Raw genomic sequence first — 13,801 nt, 5'->3', positions numbered from 1 at the left:
ACCTCTTATATATTGAGACTGCCTGCCGTCTGAGTGCTCGGCAGGCACGTTGGTCCCTCTTCTTCACCCGATTCAACTTCCTTATTTCATACCTTCCGGGTTCTAAAAACACTAAAGCTGACGCACTGTCTCGTCAATTCTCTGTAGAGGACAAAACCGAAGATCCTCAAGAGACTATCCTTCCTCCAAAATGTGTCCTGTCTGCCAGTACCTTTGACGCACTGTCGGAGATCACCAAGGTTCAAGATCAAAACCCTCAGGGTCTTAGGGTGCCAGTTGGACGACTTTTCACACCCCCTACCTTCTGCAGAAGGTAATGCAATGGGGGCACGCCGCTAAAATGGCAGGTCATCCAGGGATCAAAAGGACTATTGACCTCTTGCAACGAACCTTTTGGTGGCCAGGCATGCGCAAGGACATTCAACATTTCGTCTCAGCATGTTCCACCTGCGCACAGAACAAGACTCCACGGAATAAACCTCCAGGACTCCTGCAAACCCTCCCTATTCCCGATTGTCCATGGGAACATCTCTCGATGGACTTTATTGTCGACCTCCCCAAATCCAAGGGTATGGACACTATACTAGTAGTGGTCGACCGCTTTTCTAAACAAGCACATTTTATCCCACTCAAAGGTCTACCCAGTGCTCCTAAACTTGCCGAGGTATTTGTCAAGGAGGTCTTCAGGCTCCATGGATCACCTCAGACCATAGTTTCGGATCGGGGGTCGCAATTTGTTTCGAGATTCTGGAGGGCCTTCTGTAAGAAACTTAACGTGGTACTTCACTTCTCCTCTGGATACCACCCACAGACCAATGGTCAAACTGAACGAACCAATCAGGCACTGGAGCAGTTCCTTCGTTGTTTCATATCGGCTCTCAGGACAATTGGCTCGACCTACTCCCTTGGGCAGAATTCGCTCACAATAATCTCAGGAATGAGTCCACACTACAGTCTCCATTCTTTTCTAATTTTGGCTTTCATCCCTCCACCCTCCCTCAGTCTGGGCCGAGTACAGGAGTTACCAGCCGCAGAAGAGAGGATTCGGGATCTTCAAGCTTCCTGGTCTAAGATTCAGGATAATCTCAAGCGGGCCACGGCTATGCAGAAAAGGCAGGCTGATCGACATCGTCGGAGACCACCCAATTATGCCCCAGGTCAGAAAGTATGGCTATCTACTAAGAACATACGCTTGAAAGTCACATCCCCAAAGCTGGCACCCCGATTTATCGGCCCATTCTCTATATTGAAGAAGATCAATCCGGTTACCTACCGACTAAAACTACCTGCTACTATGAAGATTCCCTCTGCCTTTCATTGTTCTCTGTTAAAACCGTTTAAACCCAATCCTCAGATCCAACACAATGCACCTTCCCCCAGACTTGTCAATGGACAAGAAGAGTTTGAGGTACAATCCATCCTAGATACCCGTATCTCAAGAGGAGGGCTCCAGTATTTGGTGCATTGGAGGGGTTTTGGACCCGAAGAAAGGGCATGGATTCCGCAAGTCCAGGTACACGCCCCCAGGCTGGTCCGGGCATTTCATCTCAAATTTCCAATTAAACCTGGTAAGGATCGTCCGGAGTCCGACCCTGAAGGGGGGGGTACTGTAATGGCGCTACCCACGGTGCCCGCTGCAGCTCTTACCTCCGCTGTCGGGATGCGCGGCACCCGGTCACGTGGTCCCCCTTCTCTCCCTTCTCTTCCTGCAGCTCCTGCTACCCATGCGCGCCGCCGTGGTAGACCCGCGCGCGCGTCTACAGTGCCTGCTTTTCCTCCCGGCAAACTCAACCCGCCCCTTCCGTCGCGCGCGTCACTATGTCCATCTCCACTGCCGCCAATGTACTTGTTCCGTTCCCACCTGTCCTGCATCCTGCCTCAGCCTATCAGCGCTCTACCTTCATCTGACATCACCGCTGGAGGTTCTCATTGGCTCCTGTCAGTATATAGTGCTACCAGCCCAGAGCTGATTGCTGAGCATAGTCAGTCTCTAGTTGTGCTTGCTACAAGCTACTTCGCAGTCTGCTCTTGTCTTCCGTTACAGACCCTAGCTTGAACCTGGACTCCCGATCTCTGGCACCCTCGAACCCCGGCTCACCCTACGGACTTCTACCTTCTCCTCTCCTCGACTTTGGCTTTGGACACCGACTACTCTTGATCTCTCCAACCCCGGATCTGGCAAGTACCTCTACCACTCTACACTCTCCTGTCCCGAACCAGGCTATCTACACGACTCTGCTAACCGGACCGGCTCACGCGGCTGTAGGGCGGTGGTTTTCCTGTATCCCCACCTCGGCCTCGCGGTCCAGTCCGGTTTGTGGTGAGTACTCCTATATTCCCGTGACAATTACAAGCATGCAGTAAGAGTATACAGCACAGTACTTACTCTGTTGTGACCGGGTGAATCCTCTTTCCACTTTTAGTCTGTCCATGGGCATGATAGCAGACACAGCCATGTGTTAGCTGGATGCCCGATTTAGCTAAACAGCCTTTGATATGCATTTTTCGATATTCTTTCTTGTACATCTCCAGAATTCTCATGCTAAGAACCTTTGAAATAACTTTTCTGGGAATCGCAGCTTTAGAAAAGTAATTAAGCACACATAAATGTATATTCGATCTGTATTGCATCTACAGAAGTGATGGTGTATTTATCATGTACCTGTACAGGTAAAGTATACGCCCACTATTTACACCTCTATATTGTGGGCCCGCCCGCCAACGAATGACGTTAGGGATACTGTGCATAAAAGTTGACACAAATTGCATAGCCTCCCACACGCTGATCTCTATCTGAACGAACGCTTGTCCAGTTACTGTATTGTGCTTCATCTTCTGCCATGGATCGTTCCCAATTCTACGAATGCAAGAACCCGCTTGCTGCTGCTATCCCGGCTACGAGAAAGAAAACTTCGGCAGCTGTTTTCAAGTCACCCCAGCAAAAGGCAAAGGTGCCTAAAGAAACGGCATCAAAAGCTCCCAAGGCAAAAAAAACCTGGACCGGTGTTTAGAAAGAAGAAAATGGGAAAAGTCATAACTTCTACAATTGCTTGGTTGGACCGCACAAGCTCACCGGCTTCAAGCACATCTGACCCATCTTGTACGGACTTTAGAAAGTCCTTATAGGCATGGCTCATTTTAAATAAATGTGCTGTTTATTTCAGAAATGTTTCATTGCAAGCTATAAAATCCATGTTTTATTCCCACACATTTTACACACATTTTTGGAGTAACCTTAAATATCCTCCTGCATGTACTCTGCTCCATGGTCCCTGAACATCAGGTCAAAAAGGTTGATCACTACATGCGTAGTACTTAGCACCTAGATTGTGAGCTCTTCGGGGCAGGGGCTCCTTTTCCTATTGTTTTATGGCCATTGTGTTATAATATTATGATGTCACGTGTATTGTAAAGCGCTATGTACCTGGATGGCGCTATATAACATACTTCCAGTACACTAATGACCCAGGTGATTTGCAAACCTACCAAGGAAAAGAGAGAACAAATAATATATCATCAAACTCAACAGATTCAGGTTTAATCGTGTCCTTAATCCAGGTCCTTCCTAAAAAAAAAATGCACAAAGATTTGAATGAAGAAGTTTTATCCATGTGTTGAAATATTTTCATGTAACTGACAACCATGGGAGGTGCTAGTTACACACCTTAGTACAAACAAATCACTCATTAGACTGATGGCAAACGCCTGTACTGTTAGGGAACAGTGCGACAGTGGGAGCCTGCAGAAGAAGACTTAAACCCAGACATAAAGACCATAGAGCTGCTGATAATTGAAACTTGGACTGAGATCATGGGCATTAAAAGCATCCTAAAATGCTGCCATCCAAATTCTACTGACGCAAAACTGGTGAGTAGTCTAAATACACAAAAAAGCTGACGGCAATAAAATGTGTTCCTCTGAGTTGATGTGGAAAGAAGAAAATATGTCAGTGCAAAAACATAAATATACAATCAATAATATATATATATATTATATATTGTTTGTGCTAAAATAATGACAGTTTTATAGAATTATTTTAAAGTTGGAAATGCTGATACTATTTTTGTTATAGTAATAATTTAGATTAAAAAATGCTGTCATTGTGCAGAGATTGAAGGAATAGATACAGCAAGTTAAAGTGTAGAACAGTTATTTAAATGGGTTTTAGTACGTCCGTGGGTATATTACACATGGGCCGCATGTTTTTATATTCAGATCGTGTTTCAGTTGATACTTTTCTCACAAAAGAGAACAGTTTTTATTGGAAGTGTTGAGTTAATTTGTCGGGTAATTACTCATTAGAACGTCGAACAGCAATCTTTTGTCTTAGTTATTGCTCACAGTTGTGTCGAATGTAAGACTCTTCTCAATCAAGTCACATTTTATGTATGTTATTAGCCAGGTGGTGATTTTTAAAGCCAATAATGATGAAAATAAATGCCAGAGTGACATAGAATACGTAGAACATTTGCTACAATCTGTGGGACACTTAACTCCTCTCTTCTATGCACAATCGTATTGGAAAATCATCAAATCATAGACAGATATAAAAATGACCTTGATAAATTGCTGCAGGATGAAAATGTAACTATTTTGCACCACTTTCTTTCAAAAACACCTTCTAATGATGTGCTAAAAATAGATTTCCAGGTATCATTAAACATCTTTTTATGGTAAGAAATAACATTTTTGGAGTGCAAAATGTTTTCTTGTCCCGCTTTAATAATTGATGGGAATGACTATCACCTTCCAACCTATATACAGGCAGTCCTCGGTTATCCAACGGAATCCGTTCTGGAAGTAGCGTTGGATAGTGAAACCGTTGTAAAGTGAGTCCCATGTTAATTAGGAGCGGTGAGCGTTGGATAACGCATTCCAGAGTCGAAAAACAGCCCTTAGGGTTGCATTGTAAAGCGTTGGATATGCCATTCGTTGTAAAGTGAAACATTGGATAACGAGGACTACCTGTAATTCAGTTTCTATGTGTATTCTTTTCTTTCTTTCCTTTCTTTCTTCTGTTTGTGTCTCTCACTACCTCTCTACTCTAACACATTATTCATGCATTTAATCATTAACTCCCCTTGTATTGAAGGAGAGCTGCTTATCCTTACTAATGCACTCCCAAACTTAAAGGCCAGTGAATGTTTCACTAACTTTTCCTTGGTCTTTTGATTTCTGTTGATCCACATACCCCAATTCAGCACACCTGCAATGACGTATTGTTTTATTTAGATGTATTCGGTCCACCTCAGACTTGGCTGCCTTTCAATGCTAATATTTTGGGGGGGAATGACTGTCAGGACAAAATGAATGAAATACTGAAATATGATACATTAAATGATAAAAAAATACCCCTTGGGAGCACATTCACATGTCTCAGAGAGGTCTGCAACCCTGCCTTTCCCCATTATCTGTTAGCAGGCTTAGCTTCCACTGCAGCCAGGGATTCTGGGTAATGACATGCAAATGAGCACTCAGTGTACAGTGGAGGGGTTTGTCCCTTTTTTACCCATCATAACTTGTTTTGTGTCTGGTGATACATTACATTACAATATACGTGCAATTCTCCCTATAATAACTATAAAGTGCCTTTCACATTGTAACTGCATATTCAGAAAGGTTCTCCAAGCATAAATTATGTGGGAAAAAATAACAATAATCACTTATGATATATTGTAATTCTGTATCTTTTCTCAGAAAGTGTGCAAAATCTGAATTAACTATCACAATATAGACAATGCAGTCTATGTAAACTAGATATCATTGTAGTAATACATGTTAATAACTTTGCTATTATTGCTTGTGTATTGTAGCAGGCAACGGGGTAATGTGTTTCACTCTCTCTTCTTAGGATTCTCATGTTGGCTCCAATGACGAGAACAAAGAGCGTGGAAACTGGTCCAGGAAATCGGATTACCTTCTGTCCATGATTGGTTATGCAGTAGGACTGGGTAACGTTTGGAGATTCCCCTACCTTGCTTACAAGAATGGAGGAGGTACTGCTACTGTAGGCAATAACTGTGTCATACATTCAGTGTTACAGTAAAGAAGGTTTGCGAAATCAAGTCAACAATAAGCACTAGTTTATCCAATACTGAGTGACTATTGGGGGCAGTCCCATTTGCCCTTTTCAACTAAGTAGAAGCCAGGAACCTGTCTGTTGTGCTCAGGGCTACCAATGGGAGAGAGAGCTGGGACAATTTTATGGGGGCCAGGTGGCTGAAGAGGGCCCAGATGGCAGGCGCTGGAAGGTGGGGCGGCTGCCGAGCCCCAACTCTCTCTCCCCCCTTGCTGCGGGCCTCTATCTCCTTCCCTGCAGCAGTCCCACCCTCTGGTGTAAGTCCCACCCCTGAGCACACGCACAGGAGGCCTACACCTAAGCTAAGAGTGTGTGTATTATAGGGGCGGGGGGCTAATATGTTGAATCAGGGATGATTATTGTGTTGGATTGGAGATGAGGGAGAGAAATTGGGCATGAAAGGCAGAGAGCTGAAGGCGTGAGGAAAAGAGAGGTGGAGGCGAGAGGAAGAGAGAGGTGGGGGGGGAGACAGGAAGAGAGAGGTGTGGGCCAGACAGGACGAGAAAGGTGGTGAGAGGAAGAGGAGGTGGGGGCGAGACAGGAAGAGAGAGGTGGTGGCGAGAGGAAGAGAGAGGTGGGGACGAGACAGGAAGAGAGAGGTGGGAGCCAGACAGGACGATAAAGGTGGGGGTGAGACAGGAAGAGAGGTGGTGAGAGGAAGAGAGAGGTGGGGTGAGACAGGAAGAGAAAGGTGGAGACGAGACGAAGAGAAAGGTGGAGGCGAGAGGAAAAGAGAGGTCAGGGTGAGGCAGGAAGAGAGAGGTGGAGGCGAGACAGGAAGAGAGAGGTGGGAGAGATGGGGATTTGATAGTTGGGGGCATCTCGCAAGGCCGCAGATGCTCTAGTCCTTGACCCCAGGAATGCTGTCCTAAACTCTGGTTGTGCTATTCTCTAATCGCTTCACAGCGTATCTTGTTCCTTGTGCCTTCACTGGAGAAGGGCCTTGTTCTAATTAGAACTGACAAATGTTTTTAGCATTGGCCAATCTAATGGCAGGCTGTGTATTTATTCATTGACCAGTTAATCAGTGACCAGAGTGCGTGTTTATTCAAACTTTCACAATGCCACAGCAAGCATAACTTATCCACATGTAAAGTGAGCAGCCGTACAATTATCACTGATTTATAGAGCCTTGTATTCTTTGGGTAACAGTCCGTGTAGCTGCCATTTAAAAAAATCTCCTTCTAATTACCTGTAGTGTATCTACTATAAGCAGAAGATAAAGTGCAGGGTGGTTAAACAGATACACCTTGAATTGTTATAGAGAGAGGATTAATAAGTGAACACTATTAAGCACTAATACTGTGTGCCGGGAAGGAATGTCTAATGATCCACAGTTGATTGTTTGTCAGTTGATTAGCAATTCATGTTTCTCCCGGATTTGTGCAGCTGTTAGGTAATAGAAATGCTGTAACTGGCTTCCTGTAGTTACACACTCATGTGGAGTGCAGTCTAATTCCATTTTTCTCAAGTCATAACTGGTCTCATAGACTTCAATGTAGTCTGCCTTTTAAACATCAACATGCATTTCTATTAACATGTCCTCTTTGGTCTGCAAACGTACATATCATCCCATTATTATTACATATCATCCAGTCCTTTGACCTGTTTGATTTATTTAAAAAAGGAGCCAAATGCCCAGATTTACTAAATGGATCTAAGCCATGATTCAATTTACAGCTCCAATAACCTTACCCAGCCAGCAGCAGATTAGCGTTACATTGCTATTACTAGCAGCTGCACAATGCAGAATCAGTGACCATGTGGAAAGAACACACCAGCAGAATTCGAAGGGGTCCGCTAATTCCCCATATTCTTTGGCCCAGGCTTAGCTGTAAAGGCTGTTTAATGCAGCAGGTAAAAGCTCTAGGGCAGTGGTGGCTAACTCCAGTTCTCAAGGGCCACCAACAGGTCAGGTTTTTAGGATATCCCTGCTTCAACACCGATGGCTCAATCAGTGGCCCAGTCGATGACCTTTGAGGACAATGGGTGCTCATTTGCCTCTAACTACCCAGAATCCTTGTCTGCAGCTTAACCGCTGTATGACATCTGACAATAGGGTAAATGAAGTTTGTGGAACTCTAGAAAACATCCAAACACACTATGTTATCTCTCCTTTAAATTACTATTTTTTTATTTTTAAATATTTACTTAGTGGTAGGCTTCAATAAATTACAATCTATGTTCACTTTTAACATACTTGACATGAGTTTTAGCATACGCATATTTGGACGAAACAATACAGGTTAACCAGATACAAGCGCATAACGTGTGCGATGGATATGCAGAAGGATAAATTGCAAAGCCCTTTTTTAATTTAAATGAATGAAACTAGAACTTTGAACTTTGGCTGCCTCTTAAAATGTGAGTCTTGCTTGAAGAATGAATAATAGAGAAAAGGAAGGAAGATCTCAAAGTTATATCAACATAGAGCGAATCGCATAACCAGAAGTGGTTAGAATAAACCGTGTGGTTAAATGGGTGACATTTTAAAACTTCATTCATTTACTAACAGAGCTTCTCACGGTTTCGAAGTGTCCAGCACAATGGGTTACCTGATCCAAGTAAAAAGAACTAATTTACAGGTTGTGTGGAACTGGACTTGTATGAATATGTATGTATATCTTTATTTATATAGCGGCATTAATGTACACAGCGCTTCACTGCAGTAATACACATGACAATCATATAAGTAACAAATCATACAAATAACACATAATGGGAAGAAGTGCTTCAGACATAAAAGTAACATTTCTGAAAAGAAGTCCCTGCCCCGAAGAGCTTACAATCTAAGGGTTATCTAAATATATAATATCAGGAATTGTGAGCTGAGTTGCTGCCTGACATCTTCTTCCTCTGAAGCAATAAAACGATGAGGTTATCCACATCTAACACTGTGTCTGTCAGTAGGATATAAGCAGCCAAGCAATGAGAAGACAGCAACAACTATTATAGCATGCAATAATACATAACATAGAACTTGGGAACAAATATAACAGTCTAAACCTTCCTAGGAAGGGGATTCATTTCAGATATAGATAATGCTGTTAGGAGAAAAAAAATAAACCTCTTATCCATCACTATTATATAATTGGTGGTACAGATACAGTATAGAAATGAGAACAGGAGATATTGAAAGCCGATGTTACTTATATTGTGAGATTAGCCTAGAGAAGGAATGCAGGCTGGATAATAATAACATTTTGCACAGTCCCTGTCCTGTGGAGCTTACAATCTATGTTTTTGGTGCCTAAGACACAGGGAGATAAAGTGACTTGCCCAAGGTCACAAGGAGCAGACACTGGGAATTGAACCAGGTTCCCCTGCTTCAAAATCAGTGCCAGTCAGTGTCTTTACTCACTGAGCCGCTCCTTCTCCTTAGCAGGCTGGATGTTCTCTCTGTGAGATTAGCCTGGAGAGGGAACGCCGCTGGATTCTCTCTGTGAGATTACCCTGGAGAGGGAATTTCGTTCTCTCTGTCGCCACCAATTAGTGTCTGAAAAAGCAAAAGTTTATGATCCAGATAGAAGAGAGCAGTCTTCCTCTTGTGGGTTATTGCAGCGGTTATCCCTGCATGTCAGCGTAAAGAGGCTCGTGAGATTAGGTCAGAAGTTGTCTTGCGCTGAGACGCTTTTTCGGGATGGGACTGGTGCCATGAGGTAGGCCCAACATTTTCTTTTAATCCTGGACTTCCGGGGAAATGACCGAACCGTTCATTAACGTGTCATGTAGAGCAGGCAGGAGGTACCGTCCCTAGTGATACCTTTTAGTTTGCAGTTTTAATGCTTTTAAACATCGATGTTTGCAGATTATTGTTAGGCTGCATGGACGCGCCTAGAAGTTGCAGCCATTTTGGATCTCTTTAAAATGACTATTAATAAATACTTTGTTGTTGTTGCTGTTATAGTCCCTACAGGGCTATGTTTGTGAGGGAACCCAGAGGAGTGTAATATACTCATTGAAGCCATTGATAAAGTTTATATTTTATTTCTGTCTTTTTCCCTCTCTCTGCAGGTGCCTTTCTCATCCCTTACACGATCATGCTGGCATTTGCTGGGCTTCCTCTGTTCTTCTTGGAATGTTCCATTGGGCAGTTTTCCAGTTTGGGCCCTGTTTCAGTATGGAGGATCGTACCAATTTTCCAAGGTATCTCTGCATCCTTAAAACACTGCTGCTGCCGCTGCTAAAAATCTGCATAAATTAGTGTTTCACCGGGAGTATGTGTTTGGGAGTAAATAACCCAGGCTGTGCTCAAAAGCGGTGTAATACGGCCGGCATAAATTTATAGGGCTCCATGTTGAAAAGGAGTAAAAGGTGACAGTGTGTGCTCATTTACATGTAATTTCCCAGAATCCCTGGCTACAGTGGAAGCAGTACATGCTAAGAGATAATGGATAATGAATAGCAGGGTTGCAGACCTGTCTGAGACATGTGAATGTGCTCACAAGTGGCATTTTTATTTAGGGTAAATAGGCAAATGGTATTCCATTTCCAGGCAATTTTGGAGTCAGATTATTTTAAACCAATTGAGCAAGTCAATTATTTACTAGCCTTCATGATCATTTGAAGGAAATCTAATGCATGCGTTTGTCAAGTTTGGTTTAGTTCTACACAAAATTCCTTGTAAAACAAAGTCTATACTAGCTAAGATCTGGTAGTCTGCCATACTAAGACCTGGATCCACAAAAGGATGTCAACCTCTAGCACACCTTTACTCCCATTCACATGAACAGGAGCTGTATTGTGCTAAAGCTTAGCACTCTTTTGTGGATCTGGGCCTAAATATGGAGAAAAAAGAAAAACAAATATATACGCTGTCATTTGCTTTAGGTAACTCTCCCTCCGAATCCCGATTGCTCCTTATAACAGCTCCATATCCAGGACCGGTTATTAGAAATTTCCTGACCATAGACCGCCACAGCAACTTACCTATTTGCTGCCCCTTGCCTCCTCCTCCTGCAACGTCGCGACATCACGTGGCAACGCGTTGCCATGACCACAACGTGACGTCACTGCAGAAGGAGGAGGGCGACGCTGCAAGAGGAGGTAAAAGGCCTTTGCAGGGGCCACACACTCTCCCCTGGCAATGAGTTTAATTGTGGTGGGGAAGAAAGCGGGAGCTTCTGTAACCGCTGGACCGGCCGCCCCAAAAGGTTTTGCCACCCCAAAATTTGTCACCCTAGGCTTAGGCCTAGTAGGCCTATGCCTAAATACGGACTGGTTCATATCAACAACTGCTGACTTAAGCAGAGAAAATACAGATGTAGCCGTGGTTATTACTCCCACTGGTGTGTTGTGAATGCGTTTTCAATCACTCGCTCACGACAAAGGGACGTTGCTAAGTTGCTATTCCATCTGCAGGAGCAGTAATATTGGCTACAGCTGTACCTGAAAACATTGACACACAGATACTTTGACAATCAAAAAAATGTATTTTCCAAGTTAAAGACTTCTAAAGGGGGTGGATGTCTATAAAAGCCCCAGACTAAGTAATCATGATCATTATAAAAACCTATCATACTACTTATAGTATTGAGGTGTCTATTGATACGGACTATATATGTATATTTATGCCTAGGGTGTCCAGTCGTCACGGTTGACTTTTCTGGCCACTCTCCCAGTTTTTCTCTGCGCTTGCCGACCGGCAAGCTCCGATTGTGCATGCGCACGAGCTTTCGGAATGTGCGGTCAGCATGTGCTGATCGGGCATAAGGTCCCGGCAAATGCTGATTGCACATGCGTGACGGCAAGCGCTCATCGCACATGCGCAGTCGGCGCTCGCGAATGTGCAACATTTGTCATGACTTTTTGCCTGCACAAATATGATCACCCTATTTATACCGAAGATGTTTTTATGGATACAGCAAAATAAATAAGATAAAATAAGAGTGCAACGTCTCTTTTGGGTCCTTTCCTTCTCCAAGTTAAGCGGCACGTGTACAGTGTACAACAGTGCAGAATAAAAGTGCAACAACCTTTTCACAACATAAAAACCCAAGTTATGTACCAAAAAGTTTTTCTATATGTAAGATCTATCTTTTTACCAGCAGCAAACGTCCATAGGGAGGAGCGCGGTAATATGTACAGTCTCTCACAAATACTGTATTAGGCAATCCTTTTCCTTGCTGCATACTCCCTAAGGGCATTTTAAATATAGTATCTCTGAAACGTCTTAGGGGTAGGTTTATTGGCTCACCTGCTTTACATAGCAGTTACTGAGCCCCTGCCAATTTTCCTATAAGTGCAGGTATAATACACCCCAGTGTCAGTCTGGACATCACCCTCTATTGAAGAGTAGGTGAATGTGACAGAAAGAAATATGTGTAAGTGTTATTATATTCACACCAGGGAATTTGTGCACCCACGGTTTACCTCTATAGTAGGGTACCTATTATACTGGCTTTGGACAGATTTTAATTGCACTACTCACATAAGCTTATGTTTTATTTAACCCCTTCATTTCTTTCACACATTTTTTCACCAGTCCTTGGGACAACTATTACATATATTCAGTGTAGGTACCTGCATACGGTTATGCCTTGTCGTGGCATGCAGGCTTATAAATGCTTTGGCCAAAGGGTTTAACAAAATAACGCCTTTTTCATGAGATTATTATCTCTTATTGTTCTTTTTTGTTTTTCTATATGTACCATAGTATACAACTAATATATATTATATTCAAGACACTTTTAAAGGGGGGAACTTGAAGCATATTAAGGGGGGAACTTGTCAGAGGAAATACCTCATATAGTAAGCTTTACCCCATTGGAATTGGCTGTTTGGTCACAAGTGTTGAATGTTACCCTGATCAGTGTTTCCTGTCTGATTGAAAGGAAGAATAACTACTGTACAGTATAGTAACTCTGGCAGCAATAACCAGCCATCGTGAGTTGTTTTCCTGTCTAGCACCGTGCATAGAATTTTGCAGGCACAGGTCCCTGTCCCAAAGACAAAGTGACTTGCCAAAGGTTACAAGGAACTGACATTGCTCAAACTCAGTGTCCTTGTTAGCAGTCAGTGTCTTTACTCACTGAGCCGCTTCTTTCCATACACAGCAACTGTTTTATATAATGTTATTGTGTCTCCTAAAAGAAGTGATCTATGTTTTCAGTTACTGGCTTCACTGCATAACAGTTGGACATTGTGCATGGGCATTTGAATAGTTCACTTTGATTTTGTATTTAATACCAGCATGAGGAAGCTGGCAAGACATTTATTGTGCTAATGTCTGCAAGTTTACTTTAAGCAACCACAGTAATCACGGCAGGGTGCACCGAGACGCCTCACAGTTGAGTTGGCAATGTTTTATTTAACCCTTTGGTATTGGAAGATGTTTTCTATACAGTATGTAACCAACTGTATGGCATTTGAGCCTGTATTACAGTGTGGTTGCTCAATACAACTGAATCAATGATATTTATAAGCACAGGGCATGTTAATTTTTATGAAAAATTAGAGGGCCTGGACCTACAGCTGCAACTGCTGGTTGTAGACTGCTTGCCTTGAGAACTCTGCACTTAAACCCATGCCAGGCTGCAGGAATCTCGCAGCCAGACTAATGGCCCATCGGATTAACACATCGGGGTTCCCTGCATTTGAAAGGGACTCACACTGTGTGAATACTACCGGGCTGCGAGTCCCATTAAAGTGCACGGACCCCCGCTGTGTAAATCCGAAGGGCCATACAGCCTGCTTTTGACCATCTCACGAGTTACTGCGAGA

At 43.3% G+C, this 13,801-nt stretch overlaps 1 protein-coding gene across 1 annotated transcript in view; it reads left to right on the top strand.

The window, feature by feature from the left end:
* The first annotated feature begins 3,678 nt into the window (after positions 1 to 3,678).
* LOC142467448 (sodium- and chloride-dependent neutral and basic amino acid transporter B(0+)-like) overlaps positions 3,679 to 13,801 on the top strand; it is a 28,363-nt gene continuing 18,240 nt past the window's right edge. The window contains exons 1-3 of the mRNA XM_075573138.1: positions 3,679 to 3,867; positions 5,852 to 5,996; positions 10,094 to 10,225. Coding sequence (XP_075429253.1) covers positions 3,811 to 3,867; positions 5,852 to 5,996; positions 10,094 to 10,225 — 334 coding nt within the window. The 5' untranslated portion in view covers positions 3,679 to 3,810. The remainder of the gene's footprint in view (positions 3,868 to 5,851; positions 5,997 to 10,093; positions 10,226 to 13,801) is intronic.

The sequence above is a fragment of the Ascaphus truei genome, chromosome 16 (assembly GCF_040206685.1).
Source record: "Ascaphus truei isolate aAscTru1 chromosome 16, aAscTru1.hap1, whole genome shotgun sequence".
NCBI classification, from domain to species: Eukaryota; Metazoa; Chordata; class Amphibia; order Anura; family Ascaphidae; genus Ascaphus; species Ascaphus truei.
The sequence above is the reverse complement of the archived record's forward strand: the minus strand, read 5'-3'. Positions and strand labels throughout refer to the sequence as shown.